Here is a 20,943-nt window from a genome sequence, read left to right on the forward strand (position 1 = left end):
GCACAGCTGCCACAGCGTTACAAACGTTTCTCCCGCAAGTCGCATCCCTCAATATCTGTGCAGGGAGTGCTAGGAGTGGGGGTGTCTACCAGGCCGACTTCCTTCCACGGAACATAGGGCGTGGACCTTAGTAAAAATGGCGCAGGAGCTTCGGGGACTAGTGCGGCGGCGCAGATTCTGAGTGCCCTCTGACCTCCTGGCAGCGGGCGGAGGGGGAGCCGGGCGCCGCCATATTGGCTGTTGTCCTGTGAGGGGAGCGGCTGGTGGCAGCGGCGGCGGCGCCAGTGGAACGAGGGAGCGGCACGAGCGGCAGCATGACTCGGAGGCGGAGCAGGCCGAGCGGCGGCGCGGGCCGGCGCGAGCGGGCGCGGGCCGCGGGGCTGCAGAAGCCCCAGGCGCCCGAGCCCCCGCCGCCGCCGAGCTTGGAAGCGGGCGTGGGAGCAGGGCCCCCGGAGACGCCGGTGGAAACCGATCACGACGGCCCTAGAGAGGAAGATGAGCCCAAGCTGGCGTCCGGCCTGCAGGTAGGAGCGAGCGAGGCGACTCCGGCTGGTTGGGTGCTTTCACCTACCCTGAGCGGGAGTGGGGCGGGGTTGGGCATGGACTATCCTGCCTGGCTGGGGCCAGAGCCTTCCCCCAAGTCGGGAGTTGAGACTTTCTCCCCCTGGGGTGGGGGTGGAGGCTGAACCCTATCTCCAAAGCCGAAACTTGGCCTGTCCTTCTGTGACCAGGCTGAAGCTGTCCCTTCTCTCCGCCGCCTCTGAGCTGGAGCAGAAGCTAAACGTTCTGGCTGTACACCCACACCGGGACTGGGCTCTGGTCCTGAGGCCACAGCTCAGTTTTCTGCCCTGGGCCCACCTGCTCCCCAACCCAACCACCAGTCATCTCAGGGCGCTGGAACCTGCAAGGCAGCCTCTGCTTCTTCCCCTGCACTGCGTGCAGCCTCTGCCCCTCGGCAGCTGTGCCCCCAGCATCTGTCTCCAGGGACTCCCTCCTTTCCCTGCCCAGCAAGGCAGTTGGAGCAGCCAACCAACCTGCCCAGAGGACTGTTTGGTGGGACTCCTGCCCTGAGGTGGAAACCCAGAAAACTTGCCCTTCCCCCCGACCCCGTACTCATGTTCCCACAAGGCGCCCCCCACCTCACCCATCAGATCCCTGATTTGGCGAATCCTGCCGCGTGTGAGCAGTAGGAGGATTCTCGAAAGCTTCCAGCTTGCCACCTGGCAGAAGGTCACTTTCTTTTGAGCAAAGGAGATAATAGGAGGTACCCTGCCAGTATTCACTGAGAGGCGGGGTGGCACGGACCACAGTTGCTCTGTGAGGGTTGTGGCACCTGGGGCTGGGTGGCTCGCACCTAAGCTGCTCTGACAAAAGAGTTTTGAGTTGGTCTTTTGGCTGAGCCTGCCAAGGAAGGCAGGCCACTGCAGGAGTCTTGGAGGGTCGGATGCAGCGCCGGATGAGGATGAGGCGTGGCAGAAGATGCGTTTGGCTCTGCAGACACTGCATCGGGCAGCAGGGGACTCTGGGAGGCTGGTGCAGCCAGAAGGCATGGTTCTTGACAGCCTTCTAGTAGAATCTCTGGAATTGTGCATGTGAGTGGGGATGCCATTTGGGGTACTATTCCCAGAAAGCCTTCCCTGATCTCCCCAGTTGCTGTCAGGTGCCCCCTCTGTGCCTACAGTCCTCTGTGCTTCCCTCTGATAGCACTCCCCATTCTGTGATGAAATGTTGTGTTGATGTGTCTATTCCCTGCACTGGACTATGCACTCCACAGGGACCCCAATCATGTCATATATCTGATCCTCCAGGTCTAGCCAAGGCCTTGTGGACACAAAATAGAACTAACTAGGTAAATGAGAGAAAAAACTCAAATCAGCCCAGAACCTGTGCTTATTGTAACCTAGTTTGGTGCTATCTCCTTCTGTCTCAGATCACAGTGAGCTTTTTAATTATGAAACTGTCTTTGCTTATTGACTATCTGAAGCCCCACCTTCATCCCAGTCTCCTACCCTGAGTTTTCTCCAGGAAACTCTCCAGGTTGGACCTGGAGACTTGCTGGGTCTGGCTTCCAACCCTGAGTCTGCTTCCTCTTCTTATCTACTCTGGACCCCTTCAGGAGTGCTGTTATCTAAAAAGGAGAGTGGAAAAGGAGCCAGAGTGGGGTCTTGTCATCTTCTCTCCTTCCATTCAGATCATACAATACTTTAGGGTCCCTTACATGTAGAGGAGCAGAAAGCTTGATGATGGCTTAACCATTCAATTTTATTGAGGACACATTTCCCAAGGGCTATAAGCTTCATTAACTTCTCTGACATCTAGGTTCCTACCATGTTCTTATCTGTCAGTTCATTCATTTATTCTAACAGGCACTTGGCACACCTTACTCCTGATCTTCCCACCTCCCCTGTATTTCTCCACAGCATTTAGCACAAATATGATGAGTCAAGTGTGAAATTATTTGTCTGCTTTTATATATAAACTCTAAGATTGTAAGAACCAAGTCAGTCACCATCATACCCTGTGCCCATTGATTAACAAATGTTAATGAAAAAACTGAATGGTGCGTGTGTATATGTGTATACACATTAATTACCCTGTTTTTCAGATGAAGAAATAGAAATCCCAAATATTTTCCCAGTACTGACTATGTAGCTCAGTGGCAGAATGCTTACCTATCATGTGCAGGGTGCTAGATTCAATCCCCAGTACCACCAAGAATAAAATAAAATTGCCAAATGACTTCCACATAGGTATGAAGCCAAAAAAAAAAGCCACTCTTTTATATTTTGGGGAATTTTTAACAGCCATAGAGGTGAAACACCACATTGACAAACTCTGCTCTAATTGTGTCCCCACTTACTTGCTGGAAGTGGAATCTGGATCCAAGAACAGGTTTTTTGTGCCCTGGTGAAAAGTTCCTAGGGACAGGGTAGGGGATCAGTCATTGTTCTGCCCACAGGCATACCTTTGGTGAGGATCTCTGGCTTCCACCCCAACTTGAATGTAGAGCAGTTAAGGAAGGTGAAACTTAATGTCATGTGGCAACCTCAATCCAAAGGTAGCAAATAAGACCACTCCCAGTTCATAAGCTTGTTCCAAGGTCTCAACTCACACTTGTTTTATGTCCATTTTTATCTTAATGTGAACCAATATTTTTTAAAATCAAAAGGTTCCCCACAAATCTGGATTCTTGCCTCTTAAAACTAAAGATATGGTAATCCCAGACCCACATCTCCACAAGATAGTTATCTGTCTTTGAGTAGCACCTGCTGCCTTTATGTAGCATGTGTTCTTTTATGCCTCTCTGGTTTTTTCTAGGCCTCTTCACTTGTTTGTATAACTGGTACACATTAAATGTAAGACCTCAGGTTAATTGAAATCTCAAAGTCCTTCCAATTTTTTCAGGCTTCTAAACCACATTGATCTGTTCCTTAAAGCACAAATCCTTTTACTACCCAAGAAGACTAAATCAGATAGTGCCTATTAGCACAGGGAAAAAAACACAAAAAACTTAAAAACAATTGAAGGAGACCACAGGGAATAGTGTTTACCACCTTGAGTTGAACTCGCAGCTCTGCCTTCTGCTTTGTGATTTTGAGCCTGTTTTTCCTCTCTTTGAGTCTCATCAGTGATTGCACAAGAGAATATGAAGCAGCATGCAGAGCACCTAGTACACAGAGGTTCGTCTGAGGTGGCAGGAACTGTGCCTACCGGCCAGACAAGGCCTAAATATCCCTCACTTGCTAGAACTGCTAGCTGTCTTTGGTCTCTCTTGGACTACTCAGCTGTATTCCAGGTGTGTACTCAGCCCCCAGGAGACTTGCTAGAATGTAAACCAGCAATGGAAGAGGGGGGAGCTCATGCTATCCTTCCCCACTTTATGTACCTCTCCAACACTGATCTCTTTACAGTGTCCCCTGGGACTCTCCAGTTCAGTTTAAGAGACTATAGAAACCCAGTTCCCTCTGCTCAGAGTATACCTGTTTCCTCAGAAATTGGAGCACATGATCAGTTGGTCTTTTTTTTTTTTTTTTCAGTTGGTCTTTATTAAAACCATCTCATGTTTAATTCACTGAGCAAACTTCAGAATGACCTCTGTATCAGGTTCTTTATTTGGGGTACACAGAAGGATGAGATAGTCCCTACCCTTAGGGCCCTCCCGCTTAGAATCCCTGCCCACCCAGCCTTCACCACTTCCATAGCTAGTGGGAGGAAGTGATAACTGAGGGGCAGCCCTGCCACTTAATGGTTCTTTGTAAGCCAGTAGAAACTTGCTGGTAAAAATGCCATCAGTCTTTGAAGATGAAGACTTATCTACCCAGGGTTTTAAATTTTTAATTTCCCTAAAATGTACCAGAGTTATAAGTTTAATGTCCGTTATCAGATGGATAATTAAGATCCTAACACCTTTCCTTGTTGTACCTAGAATTTTTCAGAACAAGGAGAGTTTTAATTTATCTTTGGGGTATTGTGTATGGTCTTTACAGGCCCGTTAAACTAAATTATAATTTAAAAATTAGGTTTCTATGACTGTCTTTAACCCCTACCGCCTCACTGTCCAGACTGGCAGTCACTCACATCTTTTAAGTCAGCCTTGGTACACATGCTGTAATGCCCAGTCATTCTCTCTTCTTGTGTTTATTCTGCACACACTAACTGACCCCTCTTCTGTACCAGGCCCTGAACTAGCTGTAAAGGCAGAAGTAATCGAGACATGGTTCCTGCCCACAAGGAGCTCATGGTCTACAGAATGTGTATATAGTAATTGCAGTAATGCTAGAAGAATGTATAGTATCAGCTTCCTCTGAGTAAAAGTTTAAATCATATCCTTGTAAACCACATCCTCATAACTAGCCTTTGAAAGTGTTTCAGTCAGCCTTTGGTTTGTTTCTCATGTTTGAAAATGACAGTGGGTTCAGGATCACAGGTTTAAATGTTAGGGCTCTGTGAAGCACTTATAACAAGTGGTAGCTATGATTATTGTAGATGCTTGATGCTGAGAATGCTCAAGACATGATAACCCAGAGGCTGGGTCAGAAAAGGCTTCTCAAGAGACTAGTTTTCAAAGTTGAGCAGAAGTTCTCCAGGAACCAAAGTGTGAGAAAGAGGTCTAAAGAAGGAAAGCAGCACATACAAAGAACCACAAGTGAGCACTTGACTCATGGGAGAGCCTGGAATGATCAGGCTACAGAAGTTAGCAGGGCTCTTTTTTTTAGCACACCAAGTGGTTTTGGTCAGTGAGGATCAATGAAAGGTTTTAAGTAGGAAGTTGATCAGTATGTGCCTCAGTAAATCCTCTCTGATAACATGTGAAGAAGTAATTTTCAGTGGGAAAGGTACTGTGATTGCTTGATTCTACAGCTTCCTTGCCCCAGCCTAACTAATCATTGGGTCCCCTGTGCTTTTTTGGACACTATCCCCAGACCTTCAAAACCAGAGTCTCTAGGTCTAGAACCCAGGAATCCATTGTTGTTGGAGTGCCCCAGGTGATTCTGACTGTGACTGGGTCTAGGAACTGCTGAACTGAGGAGGCCTAGGGTTTTGTTCAAAGAATGAAGCTGCCCAGGGAGGAACTTTTTCATAAGCAGGAATAGAAGCAGTTTTGGTTTTTTTGAATAAGAGAAGCCTTCCCCCACTTCTCCAGTTATTGCTCTGTTAATGATATTCAATTGCTAATCTTCCATTGCATATCAAAATGCTTACCCATGTCTATGATGTTCCAAGCTTCTACTAAATGACTGGAATACAGAGTATTTTGGGACACAGGCTCTGCTCCTGGAAATCACAGTATTGTAGAGAAGGCAGGTTTCAACTACTAGGTTATTGTCATCAGCTTTTTTCTACAAAGATAAAAAAGCATCTAGCATTCCCAGAATGAAGCCCAATTCCTTCTGCCTGTGGACTTAGAAGGATGTGGACACCTAAACTGAGGCAGGGGGAACAGAAGGTGTGACTGCATTACATATTTGGAAATAGGAATGCCTGACAGGATGTGCAGAAACAGAAAAGACTGAGCAGAGGCATACTTATGTCCCAGGAAGGGCCTGCATTTGCATCTTTGGATCTGTGCCCATGCTGCCACCCTCATTCTTCAAACTCTACGCAGCTCCCAGCTGAGTAGCTGCATGCAGCATGGAGAGGAACATGTGGCTGTCCTAAACGCAATCTCCCCTTTGTACCCTACCCAATATTCTTGGTGCTTTTTGTGATTTCCACCTTCATTCTGAAATGCGTAGATACCTCTGCTTTGCAAAGTTTTGTGGGGAAGCTAAAACAGAAAGAAGGGGCTAGGGGGACTGCAAACACTGAAGGTTCTTACTAGGAAATTAGAGCCATGTTATATAACATGGACTTGGGTGTTCAGAGTACTTAAAGGTCACTTGTTCTAGTCCTCTGTCCTGTGCTTCAAGTAATAAATTTGGTTTGGGCAAGTCTCACTTAGTAAGTTTCCCTGTCATTTCTTCCAGGGCAGAAGAGGAAAGAAACTAACGGGTATTGAGCACCTACTGTGTGCCAGGCCCAGGCCAGGTACTTTACATAATTATTTCCTTCTGTCCTCACAACTCTGTGAAGTATGGTGTTATTCCCATTCAATAAATTGAGGAACCCAAGGCTCAAAGACATTTCCAAGAACATACTGAAAATGACAGAACTAGGATTTGAACTCACAACTGTGTCTCTGAAGTTCATGCTCTTTGCCCCATGAGAAACCTTGGGCTGGGTTTAGAATAGGAAAGTGGCAGTTGGCCCAAGGATGCAGGTAAATCAGCAGCTTGTTTCTTTCTTGTGGCTACTTATACTCAGGAAGCAAATTCAACAGATAAAATTAGTCTTATGTAGGTAGAGGGTCACTAGGGTCAGATAGCCTCATTGTCCTGTCCTCAACTCAGCTTTACAACCAGATCATATTTTCCACCAGCTGTCCTTATAATAATGAAAGGCTGTTCTACCTCCTGAAAGGCCCACAACCTGAGTGGGAGTTTGGGTAAAATTTCCAGGCCACTGAGGTGGGATTGGATTGGCTCCCTGAGAATTAACTGCAACTGTGATTGCCAGCATTGAATTGGTCTGAGATTCTTATCTTTGATTGCCCTCTCACTGGAGAATCATAGTGGTGTAGCCATGCCTTCAGCATAGCATGCTGAGAAAGGGGCTCCTTTGTGTCAAGCAGCTGAGACATGAACCAGAAAGGCTTTAAGCTTATATTTATTCAATGGATAGCTGTTAGGTCCAAGCCAACCCTAAGTTCCTGGACCTATGTAAATGACCAAGATCCACTCCTTGCTCCCAGAGAGCTCAAATTCTACTAGGAGTTTGGTGACAGAGAATACATTTATAGCATAATGGAATAGGTGCTACACTGAAAGAATTAGTTCTCCTTAGCCTGTTCCAGTTCATTGACCTTTGACTAGATCTTAAGGAATGCTAAGGAGGTTGCCAAGGAATAAAAGTCTCTTACCCCAAAGCACAGTGGTTAACATGAGGTGGCAGCTCTGAGGAACCTTTGTTGAATGAGGTAATGAATGGAAGAGTGAGCAACAGTAACTGGCCTGATGAGTTTTTCTAGACTAGGGAATAAACATTTTCTCTGTTCTCAAAGGGAGTTTTAGCTACTCTTGTTGTCCTCTGCCTGCCTTGGTGACAAGGAGACTCTTGGAGTTTGGTTCCTTGAGAAGAGAGTGCTCTCATGGACTGTTTAAAAATAGAATTTATAGCCTGTTGCAGGGTAGCTGGTTAGATACAGCATGTGTCTTGGGAAAAGCCTGTGCAAACATACTAACTCTAGGGACTAAAGGAAACCCATGGGAGGAATGAGACCAGGTTCAATGCTTCAGAGCAGTCCTTGGCAGCTGCCTGGTCTGGTAACCTGGATTATTCCCTGACACTTCCAAATTGTGGACAGAAGGACCAGGGTGAAAAATTGAGTCATGCCCCCAAAGAGCTATCCAGATATGCCATGAACTGCATGATTATTAATAATCACTATTGCTTGACATACACCCACTATGTGACAAACTCTCCTAAGAGGCTTTGCATTAGCAACTCTCAAAGTAGTGGTCTCAGGATCCCTTTACATTCCTAAAAATTATTAAGAGCCTTGAAGAGCTTTTTTTGTTTATGTTGGTTATATTCATTGTTATTTACCACGTTAATTATTAAAGCTAAGAAAGTTTAAGAATATTTAGTCAACAATTCATTTAAGATTAATGTGAGCCAAGCACCACTGGCATATGCCTGTAATCCCAGCAATTTGTGAGACAGGAGGTGACAAGTTCAAGGCCAATCTGGGCAATTTAGTGAGACCCGGTCTCAAAATAAAAATATAAAATGAGCCGGGGTTGTGACTCAGTGGTAGAGTGCTCCTAAATTCAACCCCTAACACCCAACCAACACACATACAAAGACTTCTCTTGTTTTCATTTTTGCAAACTTCTTTAATAGAATAAACTAGTTCCTCATAATATGCTTTTGTATCAACTGTTGCAATACATTGTTTTCATTAAAGTATGTGAAAAAAATCTAACTTCACACACATATATGGTTAGGAAGTGTGGGTTGTCTTAGAGACCTTTCCAGATGAGTGTAGACATTCTTCTTTGCAGTATGAAATATGACACCATTATCTGAAATCTTTGTACTGTTTCCATTAAAATCCATTGTCTCTCTGACACTTGGAATGAATATTTTACCAATGGATAATTCTGTATTTCCATGCTTTGGTAATTTGAAAGTAGATTCACTGAGTTTTGCAGATCTTCCAAATGTTTTTGTTTCATTTTATAATACCAAAGATAAACATTTGTTAATGTCATCACTGATTTCCTCAGAAAAGTCTTGGGAAGCTGTCAACCTCCTGGTGATGGATACAAGTTTCCCAAATTCTAAGTTTTGCTTAAAAGCTTGAATTTTATCATTGACCACAAATACTTCCAGTTGTTTTACTTGAAATGATGAGCTCATTTTGTTCATTTGTTCATTTTTTAAGAAAATGTCTACCAGTATCCATATGTGCGTAACAAATCAGTCATTCCTTTAAGTAAAAATGGTGTTCCATGAAAAAATAGTTTTCCCTTTGATGTTCTGTTTATCCAGGAAGAACTAGATTGTCCTAACTTAATGCTTCTCAGGCCAAGGCAGAAAAGTCTGGACCTGGTCAGGTAAGGAAGCAGAGATAATGGTTTTAATGACTGCAGGTGCCAGCCCCCTAAACCTTGGAATGGCCTGAATCTAGAATTCACCTGGCTCCTTCACTGCTTGAGGGATGTACATGCTACAGCTTGGATTCTTGTGAATTATTTTACTCTGCAGAGATTCTGGTTTTGTTTAGAGTGAAGTAGAATTACCTTGAAACCTTTTATACAGATCCCAAATCACTAGAACCTCTAGAACTTATCAGTTCCAGGCTGGGAACACAGCTCAGTGGTGGAGTACTTGCCTAGCATACGCTAGGCCCTGGGTTCTATCCCTGGCACCACACACACCAAAAAAAAAAGAGAAGAAAAGGTTTAGTCCATCAGCCTTTTTTGATGAAGAAAAATGGTGGCTTCATTCAATGAACATTTTTTTATAACTTTCATTTTTATGCAGTCCTGAGGATTGAAACCAGTGCCTCACATGCGCTAGGCAAGTACTGTACCACTGAGCCACATCCCCAGCCCTCAATGAACATTATTGACCAGGTTCAGGTTCTTTGTGTGTGAATACTGTGCCAGATGATAAAAATACATCTTGAGACCAGTGAATTAAAGCCTGAGTGAATGACTGTTCAAGGCATAAGGGGTCATGACTGCCAGAATTTGGAAATTGGAGGAGATTGCAGTCAAAGGGAACCCTGAACTCTGAGAGATTTTCCTTCCAAAGTAAAAATGTGAAGGAACACAGCTACTCAGGAGGCTGAGGCAAACAATTGCAAGTTCAAGGCCAGGCTGGGCAACTTGCAAGATTCTCAAAATAAAGTAAAAAGGGCATAGCACAGTGGTAGAGCACTCATGTGTGAGACCCTGAGTTCAATCCCCAGGACTCCCTTACCCCTCCACAATTTTTTTTTTTGTTGTTTAAAGCAACAGTCATATTACTAACTAATTGTAACATCTCCCGGTTTGGAATTCTCACTAACCCTGACAAATACCCTGACAGATGAAACTGTCAGAAAAGTTACTCAAAAAGCTCCTCAGTGCACTCATTGTACCCAGAGGCAGCCACTCAGGACCTAGGTTTAAGGGGTGACCCCTCTGAGCTGCCTGGACCTGAAAGCAGGACTTTAGTCTGCCAAACTTGGGGATAGTGAACTAGTTAGTCTCTAGTATAGATTTAATGAAAACAAAACAGCCAAGGGCCTATATAATGAAATGAGTGCTTACTAACTTGGATACCTTGAGCTAGGTGCTTTTTATAGCTCTAATGTCACTTAGTCCTTTGGCAACTTATGCAGTACAGGTGGTATCCCTACTTCACTTAGAGCTTAATTAACTTTCCAGGCCCTATGTTTCTTCCTTTACCTGTGAAGACAGCCTGTCCTATAAAGTGACTTCTATTGATGGCTGATTCAGTTATTTTGACCAGTTTGTCTCAAGAGTTTTGCATCATTCCATTAACTGGGGGCATTTCAGTATAATCCCTGAAGACTATAATATTCTACTTTTTCACTCTTGAAATTGGAACCATTTGGATAGAGGTCTAGGGTTGGAGAGATGTAGGCCTTCTCTGTAAGAAACAATTTTAAGCACCATCTCACCGAGCTGCTGGCAAGCTCTATTGCCATGGGGACACCTCGCAAATCTGGTTGAACTAGTATGTGCCAGCTAAGCCTATGTTCTGAGCCAGGCCCTGTATTGCACTAAGAATCCAGACAGGAATCAGACCTGGTGTCTGTGCCTCATAGAAGGACAGAAGATGCAGGTAAATAAATTAAACAGAAAGCCCTAGTGTTGTAACCAAGGCTTAGTGTGCTAGGGGAGTGTGGGGGAGGAGAATGAATTGCAAATGGGACTCTCCAGGAATGCCTAGAGGAGGCTGGATTTAAGTTGGGCCTTTCAGGGTTGCCCAGCTATTCACTGGGAAACACTGGAAGGAAAAGACTTGAGCAAAGGATCCATTTTAGTAAAGTTATGTGGTAGAAAAGTACAGCGTATCTGGTAATTTAAGGATTGACTTCTTGAGGACAGAGTCAGAGATTAAGATGTTTTCTATTCTGACAAGTCATTTTACAGTCATCCATCACACTCTTTATTAAAAAAAATCCTTTTTTGCTTCCATCATGTTAATAGTTAGTGCCTTATGTTGAGCAAAGTATTATGTGCCTACCACTGGACTAGGTGCTTTGTCACATTTAATTCTCAGCTAATCTTGCAATTAGGACTTAATCCCATTTTACAGATGATTATACAGAAAGGATAAGTAGAATTTAAAGTGATGGTAGCCTAGTATTTTTTAAAATATTTTTTTAGTTGCCAATGGACTTTTTTAAAAAATTTATTTATATACAATGTTGAGAATCGAACCCAGTACCTCACACATGCTAGGCAAGCACTCTACCACTGAGCTACAACCCCAGCCTGGTAGCCCAATATTAATGCCAAGGCTTTATTTTTTCCATCTCATCCAGTACCTCCCACAAGTACTTTGGCACCAAGTACAATCACAATGTTCACACACTTTATTTTTGAGAATTATGTTTGCTTTTTAAAGAAAACAAATTGTATATTGCCTTAAACATTCATTATATATGTGAATTCTTGGACATACCTACAAAACCATATATATTGTGCTTTACAGGCCATACAAAGAATTTCAGGACACCGGTGTAGCTCAGTGGTAGTGTAGCACACTTTCCTAGCATGTATAAAAATCCCAGGGTTCAATCCCTAGTACTAGGGGAAAAAAATATGCATGGATTCAATAACCAGCACCCCCATTGCCCACCCCCCAAATTTCAAGACCAATTTTACTCTTATAAGTATGATTTTCATCTTATGTAATGACTTTAGAATTCAACATGCAAATGAAATGAAACTATTGTAAAATTCCTGTCCTGGTTTTTGCCTTGACTTGGTCACTATAGTCACGGGGAAAGAGACTTGCACCTTAGTCTCCTCCTTCCACCCAGAGTTACTATAGCATCTTGGAACTGTGGAAAATTTCCAGAGTACAGTTGTTAAAAAGGCCTCCTTGGCTCTAAATACCATCAACTTTCCACCCTTTCATGAGATACTTAACCATTGATAGGTCCATTTTGCAGCTTAATGTTAAACAACTGCCTTCTTTCTAAGGTGTTCCCTTGGCAGAGTCTATATAGGCAGTATCTTTTATGAATTCCACATGTAAAATTTCTGTTGCTGGTATTCTTCCCAATTCCATGTGCTTAAATTCCATGTACCTAAATGTTTCATTATATTCCTGGTACTGCTATTGGATCCTTGCTTTTTTGAAAACCATGGACCTAGGTTAGTATAATTGTAACATAGCAGATTTAAGGATACCCTAATGCCAACTCATTAGGCAGTTTTACTGGAGACAAATGATGGCATTTGTTTCATTGGTAGGATGAGGATGACACCCTCTCCAAACACATTACTTAGTGGAGGGTAAGTTTGAAAAGTGTATTGGGGCTGGAGACATAGCTCAGTTGTTAGAGTGCTTGCCTCGCAAGCACAAGGCCCTGGGTTCAATCCCCAGCACCGCAAAAAAAAAAAGAAAGAAAGAAAGTATATTGGTTATTTTTTATGTTACAAACCACCCCAAGACCTAGTAGCTTAAAATAACACTGTTATTTCTCCTGAGTCTACTGCCTGCCTGGGTGTTTCTGCTGATCTGGATGGGTCTAGCTGATCTTAGCTGGGTTTGCTCACATATGTCCGATCAGTTGGCTTATTAGCCAGGAAGACTCTGTTTTCTCTACACATGTCGTTCATCTCTACAGCCACTCTCACATTCTTGGCAACCACCTGTAATGCCCCTGTGGCATGGCAGAGCTGCAAGAGTGAGCAGCCCAGCTATGCAAGGAAACAAGGAGACACTTATGCTGGCAGCACCTCTGCTAACATACCATTGGCCAAAGAAAGTGACATGACCATACCCAATGTCAGAGTGGGACTACAGAGTTTCAGGATATAGAATAGCTATTAATCAGGGCCAAAATGCAAGTAGTCTCCCAATTAGGTCCCTTCTATGTGAAGCCTTCAGATTTACATTACTGGACTCAAGTCTGTCTAGAAGGAGAATAAAAGGCCAAGTAATGATTGTGTATTGGGCCTCCTATGGGCTTGCACAGGACTGGGCACTTTATCTGCTTTTTCAGCAATCCTCACAACAACTCTGCAAGGTAAATAGGAATCAGAGTTCTGAGAAGTTAAATAACTTGCTCAAGGTCATCCTCTTGGTGGGCAGGAACTAGAATGCATGTCCATCTGACCCCAAAATCCAGGTTCTATTTATCATCCTCACTGCCTCTCAAGAGTACCATGGTTGAGCCAGGCATGGTGGCACATACCTGTAATTCCAGTGGCTCGGGAGACTGAGGCAGGAGGATCGAAGCCAGCCTCAGCAACTTAGTGAAACCCTATCTCAAAATAAAAATAAAAGAACTGGGGATGTGGCTTAGTGGTTAAGTGCCCCTGGGTTCAATCCCTGGTACCCCAAAAAAGAAACAAGTACCAGGTCTGCCTTAACCTCCCTGCTAACATAAATTTTCAATTGAGTTGATGCTTTTTGACTAGTTCTACAAACCCCTTCTCCAAAACGTTCCTGCAGTTAATAGAATTGTGCAACTCTCCTGAAAACCCACACATTCTCCCAAATTCTCTATCAACTGAAAGCATGCTTTCCTTCCAGATGAGGATTGATCTGAAAGCTGCACGGCAGCCTTAGGATCATGACCCCCTCCTAAATATGCCAGAGAGAGAAGGGCCACCTTTAACCATTGAAATTTGGGGACATTGGTACATTAGAACATTTGAGCATGAGCTTTTGAGTCAGATTCCCTGGAGTTCAACCACTCGCTAGCTCTGTAACCTTGGGCAACTCATTTAACTTCTTAAAATCCATTTTTTCATTTAAGAGGGGAAAAAAATGGGAGTAAGAACACCTCGTTTGCAGAGCTGTTATAAGGACTAAATCTAAATTATGTCTATAAAGTGCCTCCGTGCCTGGTATGTAATAAGTGGCATTATTAGTACTGTTAGTATCATTTCTAAGGAGAGTCTTTCCCCTCCTGGGAAACCCTGTATCTGTCTGTTGTACAGGTCCCCCTTACCTCCAGCCAGTCTGTGCAGACTTGCTGCCTGCTATGTCACCGTGAAACGGAAAGGCTGGGAAGAAGGCCCTTCACAAAATGGACTGGTGTTGCAGGGTGAGAAGCTGCCCCCTGACTTCATGCCAAAGCTCGTCAAGAATCTCTTAGGCGAGATGCCTTTATGGGTCTGCCAGAGTTGCCGAAAGAGCATGGAAGAAGATGAAAGGCAGACAGGTCGAGAACATGCAGTGGCAGTAAGTAACCGCTGAAAGGGGGGTCCCTGAATTCAGAGCAGCCACCTCCCCAGGGAAATCAGACTGTTCCTTCCCTGTATTTGGGGAAGTAGGTTCTACTTGGACCTTCCACTGGCCCAGGCACTGAGAGACTACTGGTTTACCCTGACACAGCTTTTGTGGCTCAGGTTCAGATTAGGGTGAAGAGACAGATTTCAGGTATCCCACCAGCCCCTCAGCATAGTACATGCACAAGATAAGGACCTGCTCATAAGTTCTGGTAGATCATAGCCCTGCCCTGTCATGTGAATCTGATGCCTTCAGCTCTGTGGCAGTTTGAAAGTCAAACAGTATGACACAGAGGGCAAAGGTCAGTTTGAGGGTCTAAAATGTGCCTTAGTCTTCCAAGATAGCTGGGAACCATGGATGTCTGCCATCCCATTAGTCATGGTGGCCAGACTTTCCTCATTTCTCATTCCCCTCCACACTTTCTCTTTTACCAGGATCCATCAAGCTTCAGGACTCCTGACTTAAAAACCTTTCCTCTTATTAGCAGCCTTACACCGCTTTACATAACTGAGAGCAGCACAGCCCCCAACTAGCAAAGTCCTAGCCCTTGCTTATGCATGTTACTAGAGTTGTGCTGATTGTGTTTTGACAGTGGCAAAGAGGTCTGGGGGAGAAGGGAGTACCTTTGGTATACACGGAGGCAGTAGAGAGTCAGCTCTGCTGTTTGATCATGAGCCTTTTTCTCCCCCTTTTCCAGATCTCCTTGTCTCACACATCCTGCAAATCACAGTCTTGTGGGGGTGATTCTCATTCTTCTTCGTCCTCTTCTTCATCATCCTCATCTTCCTCCTCTTCTTCCTGCCATGGGAACTCAGGGGACTGGGATCCCAGCTCGTTCCTGTCTGCACACAAGCTCTCGGGCCTCTGGAACTCCCCACACTCCAGTGGTGCTGTGCCAGGCAGCTCGCTTGGGAGTCCTCCTGCCATCCCTGGTGAGTTCTCCTAGCTCAGCAGAGAGTGAGGCCCCCTCAACATAGACAGCTGTATTTTCCTGTCTACTTTATTTCATAAATCAGGAGATTTTTTATTAAAATAAGTGAAAATTGAGCTGTCCTCATGGCAGCAGGGGCAACCTAGAACTTCTATCTCTGTGAAACACCTTCCCCATGACTCTAAAGTTGAAAAATACTGCTGATAGAAGAAAATTGCTCTCAAATTGTCATTGACTCTGATAGCTGTTCACATTGGATCCAGGGTGAGACCTGGCGAGCACTGTTTGAGGAGTAAATGGAGTCAGGGTAGGGGTGCTTAGGGAAGTAGGATTTAGGTCTCATAACTCCTGCCCTGCAGCACCACAGAAAACCTGGGCTTCCTCAGCTCCCCAGCCTTGTTTCCTCCACCTGTGAGATAGCTATAAAAACACTGCACTTTATGTCCACAAGAGATTGGCCATGCAGTCTGCCATGCTTATTAGTTAGTTAGCAGCTTTAGAAGCCTTCCTTAGATTAGGATAATGCTCAGAGACCCAGAGAGAAGAATCTTGAGTTATTGATTTGTTACATACATATGATTTGCTGTCAGCCTGCTAAATGGAGGGACAGATTCTTCAAAATGATGCCACCCCAGGAATCAGGCATCCCATGATCACTTGGGTTCAGAGCCTAAGCTTGTTGTAGTGCCTGTCCCAAGTCTGAGGAAAGCCTTTGAATAAGCAGTTCCTAGATAGACCCAGAGAGACCAAACACACATCCTTTGTTCATGCTCATGCACAGTAGAGATGTGTGACTCTCTGTGGGTTTGGGCGTGGATTCCTAAAGCTTATCCAGCTGAGCTGCTGCCCACATAGAATCCTCTCCAGCTCTAGGGTCTCTTGTGCTAAGACGCTATGCCCTCTGGTAAATAAGCAGGATGCTGTGGCAGTGAGCTCCTGGGCTTTTTTCCCAAGTCTGACCCCTCTCTTCCCCCTCCACCCACAGGTGAGGCTTTCCCTGTCTCGGAGCACCACCAGCACTCAGACCTCACTGCTCCCCCTAACAGCCCCACTGGCCATCACCCCCAGCCAGCATCTCTGATCCCTTCTCACCCTGGTTCCCTTGGCTCCCCACCCCACCCACACCTGCTGCCCACCACCCCAGCAGCATCTTTCCCTGCCCAGGCTTCAGAGTGCCCTGTGGCTGCTGCTGCCACCCCCCATCCCCCAGGGCCATGTCAGAGCCCCCACCTACCTTCCACCAGCATGCCGCTCCTGAAGATGCCTCCACCATTCTCGGGGTGCAACCACCCCTGCAGTGGACACTGCAGTGGGCATTGCAGTGGGCCTCTCCTCCCACCACCAAGCTCTCAGCCACTCCCTAGCACTCACAGGTAAGTGAGCTGTATGAAAGACACACTCCCTGCTCATCGGAACTCAAAAGAATTTTGGAAAACTTTGCCAAGGGTGCCTTTGGGATAGAAATTAAAAGTTAGATTGAACTGGAGGGTAGCTCAGTAGTAGTGTGTGCTTAGCAAGAACAAGACCTTGAGTTCAATCCCCAGCATAAATAGACAGATATGTGTATATGTATACATACATAGTAGTTGCTTTTTTTTTTAATTGTTTTCTAAATTATAAAGGGAATTTTTTTAACTTGGAATAATTCAGAAGTGTATGAAGAAGAAAAAATATTCTTATAACCTAAACTTCTAACTATTGTGGTCTGTTTTCTTGATGTTTTAAAGATCATATCATGAGCATTTCGCCAGTTTAAATTCCTGTAACTTTTCAAGGACCACATATAACATCTTACTTTATAGCTCTAGCATGGTTTATCATTCTATTCTTAAACATGTAGGCATTTCCAGTTTTTTAACCAAGAGAAATAAGGCTGTAATAAGCATTCTAAATCTGTATTTGAATGGGGAATTGCGTCCTTTAGGCAATTCCTAGAAGTAATTTACACGTTAAGAAAAGTTATATTAGTATATATTTGAGGTAAATTCTTTGGAGAAGGTAGATGTATATTTTTATAAGCCAGATCTATGTTTATTATGCATCTATATTTTCCCATTCCAAAATCCCACTGCCCTGCTGCCACTACTCTTAAGAGTTTTCCCTCATATATCTTTCACATGGTATTAATGGCATCTATACAGATTTACTGCTTCTGATTTTCACTTAGCATTACCTCATTAGTATGTTTGTGTTCCTTTGTGGTGTTCTTAGTCCTCAGTGTTCAAGTCTGGAGAAAATTAACAGTCACTTCACTGTTCTCTTGTTACCAAACATTTAGGTCATTTAGGTCATTCTAACCATTTTAACATCTTCAAAGAGATCTTAACCTCAAACCTTTTTTAGATTTTTCTCCATGGAACAGATTCTTCAGAATGGAAAAGTTCTCAGTTAAAGGCTGTTTAGTTATTATTCCTTTGTTATTTTGAGGAGGGGTGTTTTGATTTGTTTTGGTGTTTTTGGGGGTTGAACCCAGAGCCTTGCACATGTTAGACAAGTGCTCTACAACTGAGCTACATCCCCAGTCCAAGGAGGGTTCTTAACATGCACTGAAAAGTTCCTTTCAAAAATGCTCTCCACATCACTATAACCACCAATAATAAAAGTGCTGGTCTCTCAGTATTGACTGGAGCACATTGTTTTTCCTAAATCAATTTGCTGCTGATGTGACAAATAAACAGTGGTCAGTTTGGAGTAAACCTCTGTAAGCACCACTGATAACAGTTCCTCCCACCCTCCTTTTTAAATCCTTGCTACATTCTTTCCTGTCCTTTTCAGCAGCAGAGAGGGGTTGTGTTCTACTGCCCTGGGAACTGAAACTCCACACAGCTCCTGGAGCTTCAACCTCACTCTTGGCTCCCTGACCACTTGAGCTTCAACCTGTTCCTGCAGCACTTCAGCTGCTGATGACCCAACTTCAGTTTAGCCTATGTGTTATCCTTACTCTGGGGATAGTCTCTACAATACAAGAGGCCCATTGGGCTTGATGAAATACTCCCGGCAGATCAGGAGGCTGAGTGAGGCAGGAGGATTGCAAATTCAAAGACAGCCTCAGCAACTTAGCAAGATCCTGTCTCAAAATAAAAACAACTGGAGATGTAGCTCAGTGGCTGAGCACTCCTGGCCTCAATCCTAGTACCAAAAAAGAAATGCCATGCTGAATATACAGTACCAGGCACAAGCAGTAGCTCTTAGTTTGTGGCCCAGGAGACACATTTGCTTTTCCTCAACTCAGTACTGCCTCAATTTTATTTAAGGCAGCTCCACTCACTGCTGCTGAGACCACACTCAGGTCACAAGGACCTTAGAAAGTAGAAGGAAACACAACCTCATTGATTACCTGTGGGTTACAAGGAGAGCCATCAGCTTGGTACTTGGTTTAGACAACTAGTTACTGAACACCTGCTGTGTGCAAGGTTGTTGTTCTACACACTGGATATTGCTACACACTTAAGAGGCAAATAAGCAAACAGACCATTATGGTAATACATATAAACAGGAGAATAAAGTCCACATGGTTCCCTGAGAAGGATAGTGGGCACAGGCAGGGGAGGCACTGGGAAACCTCAGAGGTTTGTTTGTGATGACCTTGAAGGACAGTTCTTGTGAGAATCACAGGTATAGCAAATGAAGGACAGTTGATGTGGCAGATGCAGGTTGTGATGCCTCCCTAGGCTCCTGCTGCCAACTCCTGCATTACCCTCCCTCACCTCTTCATCTGTCTTCCTCCCTTGCAGCAGGGAACCTGGGTGCAAGGGGCACAAGTTTGCACACAGTGGCCTGGCCTGCCAGCTGCCCCAGACCTGTGAGGCAGATGAGGGACTGGGCGAGGAAGAGGATAGCAGCTCTGAGCGAAGCTCTTGCACTTCGTCCTCTACCCATCAGAGAGATGGGAAGTTCTGTGACTGCTGCTACTGTGAGTTCTTCGGCCACAATGCGGTGAGTGAGCTTGCTTGGGCTGGACAGGGCTCAGGGCCAGCCAAGGTGAGCAAAGGAGTACCCTGCTCTTCCCAGAGACCCCTCATCATGGTGATCATCACTGCGCTTGGACCCTGTGAGTCCTGGTGCCTGCATCCGCTCGCTTGAGCTTCAGGGCACATTTATGAGGTTGGGGTTTTTTAACATTTTGCTACCTTTGCTCTTCTCGTGGTTTCTCTTAAGATTGACTTTTTTTCTTTAGGCAAAAGGAAAGGAAATGGCAGAGAGAAAGCTATGATTCTGATGAGTATGTATACGTGTGTAATCCCAGAGAAGTGAACGCTTGTGCGTGATGAAGGCAGAGTGGAAGCAAAAAGGCTCTCAGTTCCCCAAGTGTGACAGCCAGCCGAGGGACAGGCCGTGAGCACAGACGGCGCCAGGAAGGAGACTCAGATCAGAGTACATGCTGTCTCTGCACAGGGGAGAAAGCAGTTCAGAAGTCTCATAAGGTGAAGAGGAAAGGGCTGCTGGTTAGGGCAGAGCAGCTGAGGATAGGAGGAATGAAAGTAATTCAACTACTAGTCGCCTTTGAGCTAGGCGCTGTTATCCTCATCTTAGAGATGATAAAATTGAGGCTCACAAAGACTCAGTGACTCGCCCAAGGTCATACAACTTTCAAGTGATGAAGCCCAGGCTCAAACCTGCTAGCCTGGCTCCCCAGTCCGTGCTTGCCCAGCTCTGCCCTGTTTCCTCCTACTCCCTTCACCCCTGGCTGCCTTGGCTCAAAGCCTAGGCATTTGGCCTCTGTGGCTGATGGTAGGGAGAACAGCTGTCTCGCTCCTCACCACATACTTGGTGCCAGCGGGTGGGAGTGCTACGGGCCTCCCAGGCCCAGGGTGTAATGTCAGCACCTCCCCCTCCCCCAGCCACCCGCTGCCCCGACGAGTCGGAATTATACCGAGATCCGGGAGAAGCTCCGCTCAAGGCTGACCAGGCGGAAAGAGGAGCTGCCCATGAAGGGGGGCGCCCTGGGCGGGATCCCTGGGGAGCCCGCCGTGGACCACCGAGATGTGGATGAGCTGCTGGAATTCATCAACAGCACGGAGCCCAAAGTCCCCAACAGCGCCAGGGCCGCCAAGCGGGCCCGGCACAAGCTGAAAAAGAAGGTGGGTGTGGGGGGAGCTCAGCTCTACTGCCTATCCTCCCTGAGGAATCCCTCACCCCGAGCCCCAAGACTTCTGGGGCATGAATGGTGCTAGCTGCCAAAGGCCATGGCACAGCTCACTGCTCTGGGAAGGTCTGAATGAGTTTGGGAGGAATTAGGGTCAGAGAGTCTGGGGGCAAGTGAATGGAGGAAAAATGTTTCTTGGTCTCAGAAGTTGCTCACTGGATTCCTCCAAGCCAAGAACTTGCTTCATTCAGTCATTTATTCATTCAGCAAACATTTCTATAAATACTGGGAGCCAAAGTGTGATGCATTTAAGTTCTCATCTGGGAGAAGCTCAGTCCATTGGGGAAATACACAAAACTGGACAAATACATTGTGTGTGACAAACACTGGAATG

The 20,943-nt window shown here is 45.2% G+C and overlaps 1 protein-coding gene across 1 annotated transcript in view; it reads left to right on the plus strand.

Moving 5' to 3' along the window:
• Positions 1-210: 210 nt before the first annotated feature.
• Positions 211-20,943, plus strand: part of Fam193b (family with sequence similarity 193 member B) — a 31,094-nt gene continuing 10,361 nt past the window's right edge. Inside the window, 7 exon segments of the mRNA XM_047555549.1 lie at positions 211-524; positions 14,241-14,297; positions 14,299-14,484; positions 15,230-15,464; positions 16,449-16,836; positions 19,198-19,399; positions 20,305-20,544. Coding sequence (XP_047411505.1) covers positions 315-524; positions 14,241-14,297; positions 14,299-14,484; positions 15,230-15,464; positions 16,449-16,836; positions 19,198-19,399; positions 20,305-20,544 — 1,518 coding nt within the window. The 5' untranslated portion in view covers positions 211-314.

This window comes from Sciurus carolinensis, chromosome 6, assembly GCF_902686445.1.
Source record: "Sciurus carolinensis chromosome 6, mSciCar1.2, whole genome shotgun sequence".
Taxonomy (NCBI): domain Eukaryota; kingdom Metazoa; phylum Chordata; class Mammalia; order Rodentia; family Sciuridae; genus Sciurus; species Sciurus carolinensis.